A 23,305-nucleotide genomic window follows, 5' to 3' on the forward strand; every position below is an offset into this window, starting at 1 on the left:
GCATGAAGAGCCAAACTGTGCTAAAAAATTAATTCTATAAATCAAAATAAGAGACTAAATAAGGCAGGAAAGAATTCATTGGGAAAGGATTTGTGTGGCCAGTAACTATTACGGTACTTAGAGGAAGGAGAGAGCTCTTCAGGCTGAGGTGGTTGGGGAGGTCTTTGGGAAGAGGTAGATCCAATTTGCGAAAGCTCAGAAGGCAGAGGTCACTTTGAGTGAGCAGGATGGCTTAAGTACAAAAGTATAGAAAGAGGACAATTCAATCAATGGGCATTTGCAGGCAGAAATGAACCAACAGTCAGTCGTATCAGAAGATCAGAGTAGGAGAGAAGTGAGGTGGAATGCTCAGAAGTGAGGTTGAGTACACTAAGGAGAACCTTGATTCTCTGAAAATGCAAATGGAAGTGGGAAGCTTATGAAATTTGGGGGCAGTAGCAACATGAAAGCCAGAGGAGTTGGGGCGCTGGGGTGGCTCAGTTGGTTAAGCACCTGGCTTTGGTTCAGGTCATGATCTCATGGTTTCATGAGTTCAAGCCCTGCATCAGGCTCTGCGCTGACAGCTCACGCTGTCTCTGTCTCTCTCAAAATAAATAAACTTAAAAAAAATTTTTAAAAAAGAAAAAAAAGAAAGCCAGAGAAATTGTAAATAAAAGCTGTGTATAAGGTGGATGGAGGCAGGGTTGGGAGCAGAGAGAGAGAGACTGACTTGAGATAAGATGCCTAGTTAGAAGGGCTTTTCAATAATCCATGTAAGAATACTATTTGGGAACTTTGATTAGAATGGTGGCAGAGAAAATGAAAACAAAAAAAAGTTAAGATAGAGATGTGAAATGTTTCCAAAGCTGAAGGTGCAGGCCAAACAGATGTAGGCCCACAGCTGAGGTTCAAGACGAATGAACAAGTTAAAAGCTATATATAGGCTTAGGAGCCTAAGACAAGGGAAACCACACAAGCGATAGCTAGTAAAATGGGATTCCAGTAGAGGCATGTGTTCATGATAGCCAACGCTGTCTTGCTTTCTTCTGGTATCTATTTTCGTAAAAACTCTAAGGACCTTTATTCATCTTGTAGGGGAATGGGCAGCTCCATTATATCAACAAAGAACTCAGTGATTGTAACTTTTTGCCTTGTGTGAAACCTAATCCAGTCTGGATTCTAGTTAAAGTACCCAAATGTTGTATATGAAGCCAATATTGAGAGCAGTGGTTTTATCACCAGGTTCTAGGAGCCCCAAAGTACTACCAAGGTCACCTAAAAGAGCTCAAGTTAGACAGCAAGCAGAGAGGGCTCTAGGCTTCCTCTCCATTTTTATCAGTCTTATGCATCAGGATTCTGCATCAGATCTTTAAACAAAAAGTTGCTAAAAAGAAAATGTCTAAAAACCACCATGTGGTAAAATCTCTCTGAAGACAAAGCAGCATCCAGGCAGAAAGCATCTTTCCAATTCTATACCAGTGACCCCACCCGGCCCCTCACCCCCCTCTGCAGATCACAGGTTAGACCACAGTCACCTGGGCCTGCTACAGGAGGTTCAGGTTTATGAGACTTCAGGGGATCCAGTCTGTCCTTCTCCAGCTGTTTCCTTGTACTCCGTTGGCGGGGCTCACGGAACATAGGCAAGGCATGAGCTACGAGAAGTCACAATTGAAAAATTTTATTATAATAATAACCCTTCCATCCCAAAACATAGCTGAAGCATGACTAACTAAAAGATGACATGGAAGTCATAATGACAGCCTTCATCTAATAATAAAAGACAGTCTTACTGTAACCAATTAGCCAATTTTATTTAAGACCAGACTCATTGTTCACCTCTGCTGGCAACTAACGCCACTCAGGAAATACTGTCAAACACTGTCACGGAGACACCAGTGAGGCTCCCCATCTCCCAAACCACGGGTAGCAGTTAAACTTAATTTCTGTGGTTTTGAAAAGAAACACTTAATGGGACTGCTTATTTTTTCTTGTAGGACCCAAATGTGAATAATGCCAACAGCTTGCCTGTCAGCCCTGAAGTTTCCTTAGATGCCTCATAAACACTGGAATCACTTCACACGTTTCTGAAATGTGACCACCTCTCAGGAGGAGTTGACAACACTGAGTAACCGGAAGGGAGGAGCACTTAGCCCACTAAGTGGGATAAAGATTGCCTTGAATGCATGGAGGTGCCTGAATCTCCTGGCATGGTGACTTGATGGGGACTTTTCCCTACTTCTATATGGTGGACAAAACAAAAGAATAAGAATCAAAGTAGTATTTGTCCCATTGCTATTGGTTGCTCACTCAATGTCAGAATTAAATTTCATAATATAAAACAGTATATAAATGTAAAAGGGTAACAGTGATATTCTGCGGGACAGCAAGAGGCTTATCGGGGGGAAAGTTAAGTAATGATCTTTTTCTTGACCAAAAAATATACCAGAATTATTTCTTTGGATCCTTACATGCTGAGTAAAACCTCTTTTAAAATAGAAAAAAATTTTTCCACGGGAGTGGGGAAGAGAAGGTAATGGGTTAATAGAGGTTCAAAGGGAATTTATAATATGAATGACAGAAATGTCTAAAATACCTAAAAAATTCTTCTAGTATCCCCCTACCCCTACCACCAGCTGGGGTCAGGACCATCTCCCTCACCAGTAAAACATGCCTGCCTTGAGTCAGGGGAGCTGAGAAACACGGTCACTAGTCACTCTGTTGGGCAACACGACACAACAGTATTTTTAGGAGGGGGAAAAATAGCTTTTCACTTCAAACGACTGGAGGAATTTAAGTAGGCCGCGTGTAATTACATGAGCTAGACTGGTTGTGACACCGACTTTAACACTTCTACTCTTGCAAAAAGTGCCATGGGATCTCCTTACTGATCGTAAGCTCCAAGGGACTTGGTCTTACAGGAGACCCACCACCAGAGAGAAAACCCAGCAGTACAGCGCCCCCTGGGCTTTAGATGGAGACCCCGGTAAAGTCCACAGAGCATCAGCTCATCACAATTGCTACTGCATCCAAGACGTCCTTCCTAGACACTAGTGGTGACAGATCTGAGGCTGTGGCTCTGGGAAAGACAAATCTGTCAGATTAACAAGGTTGTGTGACAAACCGGACAGAAGCTACTTATTCTGGTAAGATTTCTGGTGCCCACAGTAGTTCATTTTGTATCTAAATGTCTCTGGATCTATCACATGGTCACGGAGTCTCAGAGGGAGCTGACGGAGACCCTTTGCCTAGTCTCCTCACTCTGCTGATAACGTTCAGTTGTTCAACATCATACTGCAAGTGAGTAGTAAAACTGGACAAATCCAGGTCTCCTGATTCCAAGGCCAGCACTCTTTCTTGTTTATTCTTAGAACAGATTGTTATTCTTTAAAAGGCTGCTATGGAGTAATGCATTAGGCTCAAATAGGCTTTTCCCTTTTGGGTTGAAAGTTACATGAAATTACCCTGTCTCTGTGATGAGTCACAGAAGCTAAAGCAGTTAGCTGTTACATGACTCGCAGTTCTGTCCACATGATACTTTGTAATATATGCCTGGACTGTGAAAACTTTTTCTGTCTCTAAAGCCATGAGATCAACACCACATTACAGTACAAGAGAGAGAGAAGACGATGGAGAGACCATGCTAACAACTTACGGGTGATGATGTAGTCCTGGGTTAGAGTCTCGGCTTGTTTCGCCTTCCGCTGGGTTTTAACCACACATAATTTTGCTCCCCTGGGGTGGGTAAGAGCACATTATTTTCTTTACTTGGTCTTACAAACAGAAAGTCATGTCAAAAACATTAGATACTTTCAGGAACACACTCTGTGCACACCATCTCGCCATGTCCTTGACTTTCTACGGGATGGCAAAAGATGGGGCCTTGGTGATAAGGGATTAAATTTATGGGAAAGCAAGTCTGTCAGTCAGTGGTTACCACTGAGGGAAAGGGTTGGAGAGGTAATCAGGCAACAGAACACTAGTTTAAAAAATCTGTAGAAATAACCCAAAGATGTAAGTGAAAGAGATACAAGTAAAATTAACCAGTCTTTTCACCCTGAAGGTCACACGGTTCAAATATTAGTTTATGTCTCATATGAAAGCAACCTGGGTGGTCTCCACCCCAAGTGGCATTCGTCCACATCTCTAATGTAAGAGTACGAGTGTCTGGAACTGAGTTGGCTTGGCAGTGTTGTCACGGGGCTACTGCCCAAGAATGCGTGGGGTTAACCAAAAGTTTGATTAGGACATTTCATTCTTCTTTAGCAATAATGAGCTATCCCTCTCAGGAAGCAAATACAAATAAAAAAATTTCTTAAAGATTCCACACATAGAAGCTTCCAAATGGGTGCTATCAAATGGGGCTCATCATTTTCTCAAATGAAACAGACTCTCTCTCTCTCTCATTCTAATTACATTAGCATTTTCAATTCCTTTATTAAAAAACAAACAAAATCCTGTTTGTTCTTAAACACAATAAAAACTTTATTTTACAGGGCAAGAGTTCCAATGCTAGTGCACAAAGTTCCAAGGGAAGACCGACTGTCTGCTTCTATTTCTACCCAAACGAATTATAGCAATGCATAGTCATTAACAGAGGATGAGTTTCCTTTCCTCAAAAAGGATGTGGGACCCAAAATAGGTTTATGGAGGACCCCAAAGAATTTAGCATGTGAACTTTAATACTAGCTGACCAAGGCTCCCTCTAAAGAAAGAGCTAACCAAGCATCGTACCTTAACAGAGACAAACAAAACCATCCTTTTTTGGGGGGTGGTGACAAATGTCCGCCTTTGTGCCCAAAGAAAATGAACACAATTGAGGAACTGTTGGGCCTCCAGTGAAGTTTTCAGACTTTTTGAAACACATGGGTATATTTAAGTCTAACATTTGGGGTGGGCATGGGATTGAAGAGGAAACAATTTGTGCTGTCCCCTTCTGCTGGCAGAGAACAACCCCACACATCCAAACTGCTACCTGATAAAAGCCCAAACAGAAAGGGAACAAAACAGACTAGCTGTTTCCATTTCCTGTGAGGGGTGAGTTCCCTGCTTTGTTAATCCCCTACATGTATCACAGCTAATGCCATGTCCAGGGTGGTATGCAAAGTGGGCAGGACTTTTCCCCCCTTTGCACTCAACATTTCAGCTAAAGGACTGCAAATCCCCAGGAAACTTTCACTTTGAATTCTGTATGGATCAAGGGCAATATCCAAATCCTCTTTAAAGTACAATACCAGGAGTTTGAGGCTTTACTCTGTGCCAGCTGCATTTTCTAAAAGGGTGGATCCCCATCAAAGGGGGCAATAAGTAAAAGCAGGGTAGGAAAAGAAACCCTCCCCCCAGTTGTTGTCATCCATCTAAAACAGGCAAGACTTATGAAATACCTCTGACTCTTGTTGGGGTCATAATACACTTTAGCCAATCCATTTCCAGTTCCTACCATGATCTGGTTCAGCTTTGGATGCCACAGGCAGCGGACAACACTCTGAAAAGGAAAGGCATGGTAATCAACTAAAGAAGCCAAGTAAAAACGGGAAAAGTCCCACTGGTGCTTTGATGGCTAGAGTCAGTTTACTAAACTGAATATCATCCTGATGGTTACCCGTAATTTTTAGGACATTTTCCTCTAAACTATAAGGCTGTGTCCCTGAGGTTCAGTTCTATTCCATCACTTGTTATCTGTGTGATACCCTTTAAAGATGAACAAGTTGTTCCTTCCGACACCCCTCCTCTCATTTCTTGATAACCTTGCAACCACAAGGTTAGGCTTCCCCAGCTCCAGTGCCATGTGAAGCTGGCATCTCGGAATGCTGAACCCACATAACTCAGTTCTGCTTACCACTGAAGCAGATTTAGATCTCAGTGTTTCATGTTTTTATACACACAATATGTCCCTCTGGACAGCAGATTGAAGCCAGGTGGTTATTGTTTTTAGTTCACAAAGATCCAAATCTCATAAAGCTTTTTCAGGAACAACACATATTTGCAGGCATTGAATAATATCTCCCTATCTATGAGATAAACCAGCAGGACAATAGCAGAAGTAAAACAGAGACACGGCATACAAAGACTTGACATTAACCTGAATGAAAAGCTATTTAAGAGAAGGTCCACTGGAAGTTACGATCCTTTGAATTCATTACTGGTAAGGAAAATAAGTGGTGCCCTGGGGTCAAAAAGAATGAGTTCTCAGTGAGAACTACAACCTGTTTTTAATTTCTGTCTGTAGTAAGAGGGCCGAGGTGGGAGGTTTAGCAGGGGGGAAATGATGAAGGGGGGTGGGGGAAGATGAAGCTAAAATTGGTAGGCAGAAACACCATGTGCTAGGTTCTGTGGATCTCATTCTGATAGAACAAGTAATGAGTGGAAACATCAATTCAAGATTTATTTAGAACCATCATGAGCCAAGCAACGTGCAAGGACTAAGAAAAAAGGGTACAATTAGATACTGCTATTTTAGGTTCTAATAGTAAAATGAAAACCATGGCATCCTTGTCTCCCAAATCTCTCTTGGGCTGAGTCTCTCTGGTTTCCTCTCCCTAACCATCCTGCTCCTCTGTTAAGACAGAGTATCTGTGAATCTCCTCAATCCCTTTTGATAGAAATCCTGGCTCCCCACCTGCCTGGCAAAAAGTATGCATACAGTTATTCGGCTACAAATCCTTCTCTGAGATTCCTGAGGAACTTAAGAGGAAATGTAAGAGTCTGCAGGACTTCGAATTCATGTCTGATAATACTCTTTAAGAGCGGTTCTTAAGCTCTGCACCACTGAAGACAGCTGAGATGTTCTGCTGAGAAAATAAAATCAGAGTGGCTGTTTTTTCCTGGTTGGTAGGCAGTAAAATGAAGTTAAAAGGGCAGGTTTTTACAATTTTAGGTTTTCTTTCCACAACTTTTCTTAAATCTATGGTGCCTGCTACCCAGTGTCTACCAGCAAGTGCTAAAAGATGATAAAACATACAATAGTGAGTATTAATAAAAAAAAAATCAGAAACAGTAAGCATCTTATATATAGAATGGCTTCTGGGGGGGGTTGTCATTTTGTACACATGTCTGTGAAACCCACTTGATAATGTATGACTGTAAAAGACACATTTTATCTAACAAAACTGTGCTTGGTTGGTAAGATGGAATTAAGTATATCAACAGTTCATGGTCTACAAAGCACAGCCTGACTTACAGGTGCTCTGCCACTGAGATTAATTTGACAACCAGGCCTTGACCACTGCAAATTTCCAGGTCATGGCCAGGTGCACGGAAACATGAGAAAAGTCACAAACATAACTTCATAAACCCTACCAAGAATAAGTTCATCCAAGTCAATACTCACCCTCATGTCACTGCTTATATGTCATCATGCGAAGACTGCCCCTTTTAAAACTGTACCCCACAACTGTCCTTACTCTGCTTTTTCATGTTTCTAAAACATGTTCCACCTTTTAACATAATATATAATTTGTCGTTAATTTTGCTTATTATCTGCCTCCCCAGTGTGAACATAGTTTGCACACAGGCAGAGATCTTGGTGTGTTTCGGGTGGGAGTGTTTCCCAAATGCCCAGTTTAGTGTGTGGTGCTCAATAAATATTTGTTGAAGGAATGAATTAAAAGTTACAGTTCACCCAAGCCTAAATGGACTGCTTTGCTAAGTGGAGTTAGAGATGATTTTCAAGTTAAAATCATTACTACCTATGGAGAACAATTTTATTTCTCTAGATCATTATTATACTCAAATATCCTACAAACAAAGTAGGGTTCGTTTCCTCCCAGTGTGGTCCTAAATAAAGGGATGTGCATGAACCAGAGAGCGAGAGAAGATAGTAAGAGGGACTTTCAAGGGCCCTCCGAAATCCCAGCCACCTACAGATGGCCCCAGGACAGTCTTAAGGACATAGTATTAAACGTATTTCTCTTCCTTGGTTCTCTAGAAGTCTGGCTAAGCAGTCTAAGATTACTGGTTCTCAAATATGTTTTCAAGTGAGCAGGGTGCAGAATTGGAGAAGATCCACAGTGTAGGCCTGGTAAATTCCAAGACACCCAGCCAAATAGGCAGTTTCCAGGGGCAGCAGGTTACCGTTACTCTCTCCCTCTACGCTGAGGGTGTAAATGTTAGAGAGAGGCAACTGCCCAGGCCAACAGACCAATGTCTGATTGCTTTCTAGGGAGTCCAAAGTCAGGGCACTGCACCTCTATTCCTGTTCACGTCCTCTACCCTCTACAGCTCTTAGACGCACACATGGCTGGTCAGCATAAACGCTCAGGGAGAAGCACATTTACCCTCCTTTTCACATGGAAGCAGGGAGAATGCAAATAAGACCCGCTGAACTAAACAGTCATTCCAGAGCTCCATCCATCGTGGCGATGAGTCACCAAAGCAGCCAATGAGGGCTCTGCGAGCAGTCTAACTTAGGCAAAGGATACTTAAGGCTCAATTACCCTAAGACTGGTTATTAATCAAATACTACAGGGATTCCAAAACATGGAATGAAGAAACAGAATTCAAAGTCAAAGGTGGGTGGGCCTTTTCTGTTTATTAATATTTATTGTGTGTGTTTAGCTAACCTTTGTAAACTTTGCAGCTAATGCGGCTCCACACTTTGTCCTGTCAAGGAAATGCATCTTAGAGCAGAGAGCTGGCCATCTGCCAAACCAAACAATCCCTGAGACAGCGGCAGGGCTGGGGAGCAAGCCGAGCTGCCACGCTGCTAACTTGTCAAACATACATACCGGGCTTTACTTAACAACAATGGGACACGTGCCTGCTAGAAACCCAACGAACTATCAGAAGACAGATGAGCTATAGTTACTTAAAGAGAGTGCATTCAATCAAGCAACCATCCACCCAAGACTTCCTTCGTCCTCTGGCCTGGAGGAGGTGCTTCTGTGGCTGTGGGTTGACACAGTTAGACTGACAGATTTCCTGAGCAATGCAGCAAACATAGGGTACATAACATGTCTGAATGGCAGGACCAGAGAAGAATATGGCACGAGAGCTACAAGGATCCAAGGAAAAGCCTTCATACCGTATCATGAGATTCAAATGGCGGAAGACTACTATAGTGCAAAGAACTAGATTCTGAAAATAGTCTGCATCTTTTAATATACTGATCTGCTTAATTAAATTAATAAAGCATTTTATTCTCACACTAATCTACTTCATCCTACCAAAACAATGCAGGTCCACTAAAGGCCTCCTCTAGCTACCTAAGCTGAACTCCATTTTAGCATAAAATTAGGTTCAGTCTTGAAAGCTTACCTTCATTTTAGCATTATAATTTGGTAGTGCAGAGTAACCACAATCTGCCCCAAAGGTACTTAACTCTAGCAGCAGCCAGAAAGAGACGGTACTAGGGCTGGAGATCATAAACAAGATGACAGGAAGGAGGTACGAGACTAATGTGCTTAATACAGAGATCTTTCTTCTCCGCAGGGACCAAAGGAAAAAGAGGGCGGTGGGCTGGGGAGAAAAAGAGCACTGTGTACAAATAGCAGTATCAATATTCCAAAACAGGAATTTCGGAATTACCCCTCAGCAAAAATAAAAAGGCCACAAAAAATTCCAAATAATTTATTTCTGTGGTTTTTCTGGTTTACTTTAAGCAAAATCATGGAAGCAAATAAAGACAGGAGAAGGAAACCAATGAGAGAAATGAATTTATATTTAAGGACATGGTGGGAAGGGAACTACTAAGTATCTGGAACTTTATATTATTTAAAGTAATTGAATCCTTGCAACAATACTACAAAATTAGTAACGTCAGTCTCATTTCACAAGAACAAGAAACGGAGGCTTGTAGGAGGGTGTGTGACTTTCCTAAGGCCACATAACTTGTAGAGAGAGGAGCTGGGATCAGTGGGGAGGTTTTCTCAACTCCAGTGCTCATTTCCTGATACTACTTAATTATGCAAAGTCCTATTTTAGAAGATGGGGAGGAAGGGCTGTGGGAGATTTGAAATCATTCCCAAACCCACCTCAGCCAGAAGTAGAAATCTTAGCAAGTTTATATTAAAAAGCAGATGGTATAACTAAAATCATAAAGGAAAAGGCCCACTACTATCCAGGTCATAAATGTTACTATAAAAGAAATCAATGCCTGTGTAATATCTGAGGCATCTGTAATACACATATCTAAACACACCCTTATTCTACTTTACATGCTAAAAGAAGCCTAACATCCTTCATAATTTTATATCTTAAACATGATTATGATGAAACACACTTCCTGATCCTTCCCAGCTGCTGACCCACACTGTAAACCAAACTCCATCTGGTTTTTTCATGTTTGGTTTTTGTCACATAGTACACGAATGGATAAGTTAACTAGCGATCCTTTGGGAGAACAAGCATTTTTCAGAATTTTCAAATAAGGAGGCTTACACCTGTCTATGAAGGAGACGGTCCAATTGTTTTGCAGACCTGTGCAGTGGCAGCCTTGTAGTCATGGACATCCTCGGGAATACCCAGTGCATTTGAGTGGCTGCTTGCGCGCTGATTCCCAAGGCTAAGATCACAGATCAAGATGAGTCCAAAATAAACAAAAAGCAGATGAAAATGGAAAAATACTGGAGAAAGAACTTTCTTCAAATTTCACTCACCCAAGGTTTATTTCACAGAAAGAAAAACTGCTTTCTAAATTAAAATACTGAACCACAGAGGTAGAAGAGTAAGATGGGAATTCTTTATACTTTTCTAGGCTGTTTGTCCTGTCCTGCCAAAGCTCTGCTTTTCCCAAACTTGGATTATTCTGCAGTATGCATGGACCATGGGGCTCGACCTCATCCCTCTGAAGTTCAGAAAGCAAACCTGGCGAATAAGCCTCAGTCTCCAATAAATACAACTCTTCAACACCCACCTGATCTCCATGGAGACATCCCTCAAATGGAAAAAATTAAAGACAGACATTTTTTCTGCTCTTCCAAGTCCACACCTATCCTTTTTTTCCTCCTCCAACTCCAAGGAAGCCCTACCATGAAGGCCAGACATGTACCAACTGTCACTCTCTGCTGGAAATCTTCTCAACATTCCCCCCTTCCCTGCCCCAAATAATTTTCTGATAACCCAGATAGCATCTCAATGGTGAAAAGAAAAAAAAGGCCACACCATTTTTATAGATGTAGGGTTTGCTGCAGAAAAACCAAACAAGGAAAATGTTGCTCTATACCTGCCATAAATATCTGATAAAAATGTACAGATTATGCCTTTTAAAAACTAGCACCCAATTATCGAATTCTCATCAAACCCATGAAAAATTCATTTATTAAAATCTTTTCATTTTCAGCCTATGCTCTAAAATTAAGGTAACTGTTAAAGTAGCAAAAATCTGAAAACCTGGTAGTTGTCCTTGGCACTAAATGAATCACATCTGTATCTGATAATAAAAATGCCTAAAGAATGTCATCACAAGAAAAAGTTCTCAGAGAAAACAGAAGGTCTCTTGGGTAAGAAAATTAAATACAATTTTCTTCGTCTAATTCAAAACACTAATGTTAGTTCACTCCAATCCACTTATTTGAGAAGAATTTATAAAGGCAAAGAAAGCACAAATAATGACTGAAGAAAACTGGTAATTACTCTTATTAACAACATTCTGGGAGCAGGAAATGGGGGGCTGGAAGCTGGAGTCCATAAGATGAGTGACACCTGTGGTGAAGCCCACCAGGCAAATATCCCAGCGGTCCCACACCACAGTGATCCACATAGAAGCAGCACTTACTGGAGGCACAGTCCCACAATTCTGGCAGAGCTTCCCACTGGTGGGCACAGGATAGTTCCAGGTGTGCTGAAACAGGGAGCTCCTCGGGACCGAAATGGGCCTAGGGCACGAGAGCCTTAGGCAAATCAGTTCCAGCAAAGAGGAGCCTTATCTGTTCATACCACACATTATCATTATAGGCACCAGGTTGAGAAAAAGCTTCCAAAGCACTACCTAATGCCATGTCTCTCACTCTAATCTACACAGACTGAGGACTCTTTATCCTTCTTCATTTATGAAGAGTTAGAGATGGCCAAGGCCGTACATGAAAAACCCACAGCTAACATCATATTCAGTGGTGAAAAACTGAGAGAAAAAAGAGAAAATGGTGAAAATTCAGTGGTGAAAAATTCAGTGGTGAAAAAAAAAGAGAAAATCTTTCTCCTAAGATCAGGAACAAGATAAAAATGTCCACTCTCACCATTTTTATTGAACATAGTACTGGAAGTCCTAGCTATAGCAATCAGACAAGAAAAAGAAATAAAAGGCATCCACATTGGTAAGGAAAAAGTAAAACTTTTCTATTTGCAGATCACATGACATTATATATAGAAATCTCTAAAGACCACCAAAAAACTATTAGAACTAACAAATGAATTTGGTAAGGTCACAGGAAACAAAATCAATATACAGAAATCCATCACATTCCTATACAATAATAATAAAGTGGCAGAAAGAGAAATTAAGAAAACAATCTCATTTAAATTGCACCCAAAATAACAAATTACCTAGAAATAAGCTTAACCAAAGAGGGGAAAGACCTTTATTCTGAAGTAAAAAACAGTGATGAAAGAAATTAAAGATGACACAAACAAATGGTAAGATGTTCCATGCTCATGGAGTGGAAGAAAAAACATTGTTAAAATGTCCACATTACCTAAAGCAATCTATGGATTTAATGCAATCCCTATCAAAACACCAACAGCATTCTTCACAGAACTAGAACAAAGAATTCTTAAAATGTGTATGGAACCACCAAAGACCCCAGATAGCCAAAGCAATCTTGAAAAAGAGGAACAAAACCAGAGGTATCACAATCCCAGATATCAAGATATACTACACCAAGCTGCACTAATCAAAACAGTATAGTACTGGCACAAAAATAGACACATAAATCAAGAGACCAGAATAGAGAGCCCAGAAGTAAATCCATAATTATACGGTCAATTAATCTTCAACAAAGGAGTTGAGAATATGCAATGGGGGGAGAAAAAAACAGTTTCTTCAACAAATAGTGCTGGGAAAACTGGATAGCTACATGAAAAAGAAATGAAACTGGACCCCCTTCTCACACCATATACAGAAATAAACTCAAAGTGGATTAAGGACCTAAATGTGAGACCTGAAACCATAAAAATCTTAGAAGAGAGCACAGGGAGAAATTTCTCTGACACTGGTCATGGCAACATTTTTCTAGATATGTTTCTTAAGGCAAGGGAAACAAAAGCAAAAACAAACTATTGGGTCTACATCAAAACAAAAAGCTGCTGCACAGCAAACTATCAATAAAACTAAACAACAACCTACTGAATGGGAGAAGATATTTGCCTATGACATATCCGATAAAGAGTTAGTATCCAAAATACATAAAAAACTTACATAACAACACCCAAAAAACAATCTGATTAAAGAATGGGCAAAGGACTTGAACAGACATTTTTCCAAAGAAGACATGTAGATGGCCAAAAGACACATGAAAAGATGCTCGATATCACTCATTATCAGGGAAATGCAAATCAAAACCACAATGAGGTATCACCTCATACCTGTCAGAATGACTAAAATCAAACACACAAGAGACAACAAATGTTGGTGATGATGTGGAAAAAAATATACCCTTACTCACTGTTGGTAGAAATGCAAACTGGTACAGTTTTGAGGAACTTGAGGTTCCTCAAAAAATTAAAAATATAATTGCCGTATCATCCAGTAATTCCACTACCTAGGATTTACCCAAAGAAAATGACAACACTAATTCAAAAAGATATATGCACCACTATGCTTATTGCAGCATTATTTACAATAGCCTAATTACGGAAGCAACCCAAGTGCCCATCAAAGGACGAATGGATAAAGAAGATGTGGTATATATATACAATGAAATATTACTCAGACATAAAAAAGAATGAAGTCTTGCCATTTGCAACAACATAGAAGGATCTTCAGGGTATAATGCTAAGTGAAATAAGTCAGTTGGAGAAAGACAAATACTATGACCCCACTCATAAGTGAAATTTAAGGAGCAAAACAAACCAGCAAAGATAAAAAGAGACAAACCAGAGTTAAGAGTCTCTTAACTATAGAGAACAGATGGTTACCAGAGGGGAGGTGGGTGGAGGATAGGTGAAAGAGATGATGGGGATTAAGAGTATACTTCTCCTGATGAGCACTGAGTAACATAAAGAATTAAGTCACCATATTGTACACCTGAAACTAATACAACACTGTGTGCTAACTACACTGGAATTAAAACTTTAAAAAAGATAGAGATGGGCACAAAGATAATAACCATACATCCTCTTCTTATATGAATAAACAAAGAACAAGTGGATAAAGCTGTTAAATCCCTAACTACAAGATAAGAAATATACATAATTAGATCTTGGAAATCATCAAGTATGTAAACCCTCTCCCCCCTCCCCCCAAATAAAGGAAAAACTCAATGTTCAAAAATGAACTATACAGGATATGTAAAGCACTATTTATCTTAATATAGTATGGGTAAAGATGTTTTACTAATCATACTCTTTTACTTAGTCCTTTGGGGGTCTCGCAACCCCTCCTCATTCATGACATAGCATTATCTATCACTCCAAAAAAGAAAAAAACAACACTATCCTGGGATATGTGTTAATTATAGACCCCTTTCTTCCTCACACTATATATAATTGTGGGAGTTTGGCCAGAGTTCCAACAGAACAGCTGGAAAACTTGTTACCAAAGATCGTTCATCAAATTCAGGTTGGGAGAGGAAAAACTGTCACAGAATGTCCTACAAGACATGAAGTCTTTCACTGGTCTGCTATCAGTGGGAAGTAATACAGTGTTGGGGTTAGACAACAGAGCACTAGTCGTTAGTGCATTATATGTTTCCACATTGTATAAAGAATAGTGTGTCATTCTCAACACCTTTAAACATCTATAAAATCAAGTTCTCTGGCTATTCGGGGTCTTTGTGGTTCCATACAAATTTTAGGATTGCTTGTTCTAGCTTCGAGAAGAATGCTGGTGCAATTTTGACTGGGATTGCACTGAATGTGTACAGTGCTTTGGGTAGTATTGACATTTTAACAGTATTTACTCTTCCAATCCATAAGCATGGAATGCTTTTCCATTTCTTTGTATCTTCTTCAATTTCCTTCATAAGCTTTCTATAGCTTTCAGCATACGGATCTTTTACATCTTTGGTTAGGTTTATTCCTAGGTATTTTATGATTCTTGGTTGCAAGTGTGAATGGGATCAGTTTCTTTATTTCTCTTTCTGTTGCTTCATTATTGGTGTATAAAAATGCAACCGATTTCTGTACATTAATTTTGTATTCTGCGACTTTGCTGAATTCATGTATCAGTTCTAGCAGACTTTTGGTGGAGTCTGTCGGGTTTTCCATGTAGAGTATCACGTCATTTGCAAAAAGTAATATTGAAGAAAACCAAAGTGGGAGGCATCACAATCCCAGACGTTAGCCTCTACTACAAAGCTGTAATCATCAAGACAGCATGGTATTGGCACAAAAACAGACACATAGACCAATGGAATAGAATAGAGACTCCAGAATTGGACCCACAAATGTATGGCCAACTAATCTTTGGCAAAGCAGGAAAGAATATCCAATGGAAAAAAGACACTCTCTTTAACAAATGGTGCTGGGAGAACTGGACAGCCACATGCAGAAGGTTGAAACTAGACCACTTTCTTACACCATTCATAAAAATAAACTTAAAATGGATGAAAGACCTGAATGTGAGACAGGAAACCATCAAAACCCTAGAAGAGAAAGCAGGAAAAAACCTCTCTGACCTCAGCCGTAGCAATTTCTTACTTGACACATCTCCAAAGGCAAGAGAATTAAAAGCAAAAATGAGGGCGCCTGGGTGGCGCAGTCGGTTAAGCGTCCGACTTCAGCCAGGTCACGATCTCGTGGTCCGTGAATTCGAGCCCCGCGTCGGGCTCTGGGCTGATGGCTCAGAGCCTGGAGCCTGTTTCCGATTCTGTGTCTCCCTCTCTCTCTGCCCCTTCCCCGTTCATGCTCTGTCTCTCTCTATCCCAAAAATAAATAAACGTTGAAAAAAAAATTTTTAAAAATAAATAAAAAAAATAAAAGCAAAAATGAACTATTGGGACCTCATAAAGACAAAAAGCTTCTGCACTGCAAAGGAAACAATCAACAAAACTAAAAAACAACCAACGGAATGGGAAAAGATATTTGCAAACGACATATCAGACAAAGGAATAGTATCCAAAATCTGTAAAGAACTCACCAAACTCCACACCCGAAAAACAAATAATCCAGTGAAGAAATGGGCAGAAGACATGAATAGACACTTTTCTAAAGAAGACATCCAGATGGCCAACAGGCACATGAAAAGATGCTCATTGTCACTCCTCATCAGGGAAATACAAATCCAAACCACACTGAGATACCACCTCATGCCGGTTAGAGTGGCTAAAATGAACAAATCGGGAGACTATAGATGCTGGAGAGGATGCGGAGAAACGGGAACCCTCTTGCACTGTTGGTGGGAATGCAAACTGGTGCAGCCGCTCTGGAAAACAGTGTGGAGGTTCCTCAAAAAATTAAAAATAGATCTACCCTACGACCCAGCAATAGCACTACTAGGAATTTACCCAAGGGATACAGCAGTGCTGATGCATGGGGGCACTTGTACCCCAATGTTTACAGCAGCACTTTCAACAATAGCCAAATTATGGGAAGAGCCTAAATGTCCATCAACTGATGAACAGAGAAAGAAATTGTGGTTTATAAACACAATGGAATACTACGTGGCAATGACAAAGAATGAAATATGGCCTTTTGTAGCAACGTGGATGGAACTGGAGAGTGTTATGCTAAGTGAAATAAGTCATACAGAGAAAGACAGATACCATATGTTTTCACTCTTATGTGGATCCTGAGAAACTTAACAGAAGACCAGGGGGGAGGGGAAGGGGGAAAAAAAAGTTACAGGGAAGGAAAGAGGCAAACCATGAGAGACTCTTAAATACTGAGAACAAACTGAGGGTTGATGGGGGGGTGGAAGAGAGGGGAAAGTGGGTGATGGGCATTGAGGAGGGCACCTGTTGGGATGAGCACTGGGTGTTGTATGGAAAACAATTTGACAATAAATTATATTTAATGTAAAAAAATCAAGTTTTTCTTTTCTGATATTTTGTAAAGGAGTCAAGTATTTTTCTCCTTCAGGGTTGTACTATCAAGTGGCTAATTCTTCACTCAGTTTTGTCGTTCATGGTAATCGTATCTGTACAAGGAAATATAAATAAGTTTAAATACCAATTAAATAAAATCCCAAACTCTCATGTAGAGAAGGGAAAAAAATGTTTCTATTTAATCAAAAGGGTAATACTGACTTTTGCTACTGTTTTTACTTGTCCAGAAATGGAAGCAAAACAGTAAACAGAAAACATTTCTTTGAAACTGCTGACACCAGTAAGTAGCAGATGCCTTTTAATATAGCATGTTACAGGGTTAAATGCCACTAGAAAATGAGTAAACTATTAAACTGAACAAGCCCTCCTTTTGGTCCTCATTCTTTCGCTTTCAATGATTTATGAAGTCTAAAGTAGCATGTGATTGCCACTTCAACTCAGTATAACTCTAAAAATGAGATCACTTCACACAGAATCTCAAATAGATAATGACAGGAAAGGCATCTCACTATAGACTTTGAATGTGAATTCCTATAGCAACCATTATTTCAAAGAAGAGCATGGCTGAAAAGAGAGTATCAGAGATAAGAGAAATGTTGAGAAAATATGAGCCACAAGGAAATGTTTAAAAAAAAAAAAACCAACTAAGTTTGGTTCCCTTAGACAAGACTGAACAGAAACTTTATAAGAGGAAACAGAGGATGTTGGCCAGCTGTTCTCCAACTCCATGAGGACTGGAGTAAAGGATGTGGGCTCTAAGCATACGAATGTGAGGCTAAAGTACAGAGGAAAAAGAAAAAGATCTGATGGTAAGAGATTTCAACAGGAATGAACTCTTTGGAAGGGCTGCAAAATCTTCTCTTAAGAGTAAGTCTAAATTTCATATAAAAGAGGTAAGCTGTGGTTCGCAGAACAGAAGACAGATTCTGGAAGATCATATTGAGAAACTGAACAAAGTATGCTTGATGCCAGATGGCAGCTAATTAAGCAAAAGCCAGGAGCTTTGCCTGTGGCGCAGTTATGTCAAGGGAACATGCCACCAGAATAGGAGAAGGGACCTACACCAAGATCAATGACAGTATTTTACTTCCTACAATATGAATGTCCTCACAAACGTGCAGGAATCTTAGAAGCTTCCTCCTAGTCACATCTACTGCAATCTGTACTACTTCATTATGTATTTTCCATTACCATTGTCATTTTTTTAATGAAAAAAAAAAAAAGAAAAAAGAGAAGAACTGGTTTGGGTGAGACAAAGGAAACATTCCACTCAGTCCTCCCTCCGAACACAGTTATATAAGACAGAAGGCATGGAACACCTACTCAAGGACTCTGAAAAGTAAATAGTATAGGTGGATTGGGGAATTAGTCCCAAATTCAAAGCATCACTCAAGCAGAAGTGAGTTTACCATTTCCCTCATGCTGGTACTTCCTCTATCCCCCACCCCAAATCTGTGATGCACAAAAATATCAAAATTTGAAAAACACAGGTGAGTCCAACTCAGTTTTCCTTTTGCCTTAAGCTTTAATACAGCTTGGCACAGCACTGTTATTCATCCCACTTTTGTTTAAAACACTGGTATATTATTCATCCTGGATTTTTTGCATTAATTTTCATTTTTTATAATGTTGCATTAAAATGTCATTTATCTTGGGGTGCCTGCGTGGCTCAGTCAGCTAAGCGACTGACTTCGGCTCAGGTCATGATCTCATGGTTCATGGGTTCGAGCCCTGCGTCAGGCTCTGTGCTGACAGCTCAGAGCCTAGAGCCTTGCTTCACATTCTGTGTCTCCCTCTCTCTCTGTTCCTCCCCTGCTTGTTCTCTGTTTCTCTCTGTCTCTCAAAAATAAATAAACATTAAAAGAAAAAAAATTTTTAAATGTCATTTATCTTGATTACTGAGTTATTTGGCACCTCCTTAAATTTTGTGCTTGAGCCTGGCCCTAGTCCAGGCCCTGCCTCAACTTAATGCCTCCCCCCATTTCATCAAATTTAGCCCAAACTGGACCACCAGACCTAAATATAAGGCATAAAATTTTTAGAAGAAAATCTGGGTGATCTGGGGTCAGTCAAGGAGCTCTTAGACATGACACCAAAAGTACACTCTATAAAGAAAAAACTGATAAGTTAGGTTTTATCAACATTAAAATCTTTTGCTTTGTAAAATACACAACTAAGAAAAAGAAAAAAATAAGCAACAGGCTAGGAGGAAATATTTGTAAATATCCTAAATAGAACTTAACCTAAAAAGAACTTGGTGTCTAGAATAGATAAAGGACTCTGAAAACTTAACAAGAAGAACACAAACAACCTTGGTTTAAACCTGATTTAAAGAATTTCAAAAAAATTTGAAAAACTGGTGCTTCAACAACACAGAGTTTTGGTGGGGATATTGAGCAAGTGGAAAACAAATTCACCGATGGTAAAAATGCAACACGGTGCTGTTAATCGGAAGAACAGCTTGGCATTTTCTTTTAAAAATAATCACATACTCACTGTATGACCTAGGAAGCCTACTCTTAGGTTTTTACTCTAGAGAAATGAATGAACTGAGATATGAATACATAATCTCTAAAAACTGAAAACAATCACATGTCCTGCAGTAAACTGTGCTATCCCCACACAGTGGAATACTACTTGGCAATAAAATGTAACAACCAAATCAATACACACCATGACCTGGATGAATCTCAAAAGCATTCTGCCAAAAGATGTTGGTCTAAGAAGGTTATACGATATGAATCGATATAGAAGACAAGTTCCTGAAAAGGTAGTACTACAGTGGAGCACAGATCAGTGAACGCTAGGGGTTAGGAGAGGGAGGCAGGGGAGGCAGCGAGTGAGTGACCCCAGAAGCAGAGCACAAAGAAGTGTTTTGGGGGTGATGGAGCTGTTCTGTACCCTGACTGTGTTGATGGTGGCTACATAAATCCATACATGTGTTAAAAATCACAGAACTGAACATTTTTTAAAAGGATAGATTTTATTGTATAATTTTCAAAAATAGTAACAATGAGTCAGCACTAAATTAGTTCTTATCATTTTCCTTACTTAAAAACAGTGAACGACTTGATAAGGCAAATATTACCAACACATCAGGGATTTCTTTACTATTTGCATGTGCCTACAGATGAGTACTCAACTGTATTCTTCAAGTCCTGAGAACTACTGTCCTGGAACATCCACAACATGATAGTTTTATCCGCAACGAGAAGTAATTTCATCAAGTCTTACTGATACCAGCACCCCCTTGGACACTGTGAAGCTAACAGCTAACTTAGCAGGGGACTCCAGCTGAGGTCCAAGTTTACGTATGTATGTATGTGTGTATGTATGTGTGTGTATGTGTGTATATGTATGTATGTATTTGCAGAAAGAGTGGGGGAGAGAGGCAGAAGGACAGAGAGAGTGAGAGTGAGAGTGAGAGAAAGAGAGAGAGAGAGAGAGAAAGAGAGAGAGAGAGAGAGAGAGAGAGAGAGAGAGAGAGAGAGAGAATATTCACAGGCTCCATGCTCAGCAAGGAGTCCAATGTGGGGCTCAAGCCCACAAACTGTAAGATCATAAACTGAGCCAGATCAAGAGTTGGACGCTCAACCAACTGAGCCACCCAGGCACCCCAGTCCAGTACTGTTTAAATTGAACTCTCATAAGTATGCTGCTTGCCTCAAGAAATAATTTAGTAATCCAAACCACAGAAGCAGCCAAAATGCAATATTGTTTTTCATCATAGCCCAATGGCATACCTTTTCTTCAGTGATTAAAGAAAATACTCCTACAGAAAGTAGTAGGCGCTGATCATTGTGCATCCTGACAATAAGACACTGTCCTAATGGCCATGTTGGAAATTAGCTCTTGACCCTAAAAAAGGTAGTGCTAGAGAAAGAACCATGTAACTGTTGTACTGGCAGATTTACATTAAAACTGCATCATTTTCTACTTACTCCCAAGTTCTTCATCAAGTATTCATACATCTCGGAAGACCAGGAAACGACCAGTGCTCATGTACCCTGCCTTCCTGTTCCCAAAGAGCAAATGCTCCAAAGACCTATGTTGAATATACTGTCTTATCACTTGGCTGTTGGGAAATACACATATTTTATTAAGTACAAATATGTTAATCAGTATCCATAGAGAATCTGCATTGTTTAATCCTCCCAAGAAAGTGAATTACAGCAAAATTTCATTAAGTTGATGCTGCTTTATTCAAAATAATACATAATTCAAAGCAACTGCTATTCCCTAGTCAACCAGCTGCCTGATTACTCTTTAATAAAAATCAGATAATGGAAAGCTAGTTAAACTCAAAGCCCATTTTTTCCATCCCCTGAGCTTCACATTAGGAAGGTTTCACTGTATTTTAGAAGGCAGATAAATGCCAAATATAATTTTTCTTTTGAGTTTATTTTCAGTTGGCATTCACACTGTCAATAGCTCCAGTTTCCTCTGTGTACTATTACCTGTATGATCCTGGCTGGGCAAAGACATTGCTTGACTCCTTTATTTCTAGAAAACACTTAAAGAGGTGCAATTCTGCCTGAGCTGGAATCTTCTATTAGTGAGACAGATCATTAGTCTACTCCCAGTATGAAATGAAAGAAGAGAGGAGTTGTTCAATTCTCCAGAGACCAGCTATCACAAGCCTAGCTTCATTAATTTGTTTGAAGTGAATTTCCAGAGTGGTTATATCCATACTCAAATGTAAGAACGAAGATACTTTCCAAAACCATTTCTGAGGACTTCTGGAATAGCCATTAATTTGAATGACCTTTCTGCTCTCTTACATATGTACAAATAATGGAGGATGACTGTAGTCGGAATGGTCAGCATGTTCCTTACACTTATAAATTAAGATAAATAGCTAGCTAGCTTTGTGATGGGTCCATTATTTTATGGCTTTGTTATAACCATTTATTCTTTCCCTTAAATCTCTTTGGATTTAAAATATCAATACACTTTGCTAATAAAAACACAAAAATTTTTTATGTGAAATGAAAGCAGTAATACTTTCATTCTATGTTATAGGTCATTCTTTAGGTTAACAAATACAGCAATTTTCTTGGACATCAAAATTTATTAATTTAAATGTCATATGGGGAATAATCTATGTGTGACATGATTAGATATGCTATTTACTTTCTTTTTTTTAATTTTTTTTATTTAAAAAAATTTTTTTTTCAACGTTTTTTATTTATTTTGGGACAGAGAGAGACAGAGCATGAACGGGGGAGGGGCAGAGAGAGAGGGAGACACAGAATCGGAAACAGGCTCCAGGCTCCGAGCCATCAGCCCAGAGCCTGACGCGGGGCTCGAACTCACGGACCGCGAGATCGTAACCTGGCTGAAGTCGGACGCTTAACCGACTGCGCCACCCAGGCGCCCCTCTATTTACTTTCTTAGTGATCTTTTCTACATTGTCAGATTTTTAGATTCAATATGTACTACATTTATAGCCAGAAAATACATTAAAATACCAAAAAGTTGGGGTGCCTGGGTGGCTTAGTTGATTGAGTGCCCAAGTCTTGATTTCAGGTCAGATCATGATCCCAGGGTTGTAGGATTGAGCCCCACATCAAGCCCATTAGACTCTTAATCTTAAGCATGGAGCCTGCTTAAGATTCTCTCTCTTCCTCCCTCTGCCCTTCTCTCCCTGCGCTCCCACTCTCTCTAAGAAACAAAGAAATAAAAAAACCCAAGAGCTAATAGGATATAGTCCTCACTGATACATATGAAGAATCAGAGCTTGCAAGTTAAGGAAAAATAATGTAAATTCAAGTTCCCATCAGAACTTCACCTAATTAAATAAAGAAAGAAACATGGGGGCGCCTGGGTGGCCCAGTCGGTTAAGCGTCCGACTTCAGCCAGGTCACGATCTTGCGGTCTGTGAGTTCGAGCCCCGCGTCAGGCTCTGGGCTGATGGCTCAGAGACTGGAGCTTGTTTCCGATTCTGTGTCTCCCTCTCTCTCTGCCCCTCCCCCGTTCATGCCCTGTCTCTCTCTGTCCCAAAAATAAATAAACGTTGAAAAAAAAAAATTAAAAAAAAAAAAAAGAAGGAAACATGGCTGATATGTTTATAGAAGTGTTTTTTGGTTTTTGTTTTTTTTTTTTTTCAAAAGAAATCATTTTTTTTAGGGGCTCCTGGGTGGCTCAGTCGGTTAAACATCCAACTTTGGTTCAGGTCATGATTTTGTGGT

The 23,305-nt window shown here is 39.8% G+C and overlaps 1 protein-coding gene across 1 annotated transcript in view; it reads right to left on the bottom strand.

Annotated features, from left to right (window-relative positions):
• Positions 1 to 23,305, bottom strand: part of WDR70 (WD repeat domain 70) — a 294,191-nt gene that overhangs the window by 20,112 nt on the left and 250,774 nt on the right. Inside the window, exons 14-16 of the mRNA XM_015067612.3 lie at positions 5,361 to 5,461; positions 3,632 to 3,711; positions 1,515 to 1,631 (exon numbers count right to left, since the gene is read on the bottom strand). Of these exons, the coding sequence (XP_014923098.3) occupies positions 1,515 to 1,631; positions 3,632 to 3,711; positions 5,361 to 5,461 (298 nt within the window). The remainder of the gene's footprint in view (positions 1 to 1,514; positions 1,632 to 3,631; positions 3,712 to 5,360; positions 5,462 to 23,305) is intronic.

The sequence above is a fragment of the Acinonyx jubatus genome, chromosome A1, assembly GCF_027475565.1.
Source record: "Acinonyx jubatus isolate Ajub_Pintada_27869175 chromosome A1, VMU_Ajub_asm_v1.0, whole genome shotgun sequence".
In the NCBI taxonomy this organism is placed as follows: domain Eukaryota; kingdom Metazoa; phylum Chordata; class Mammalia; order Carnivora; family Felidae; genus Acinonyx; species Acinonyx jubatus.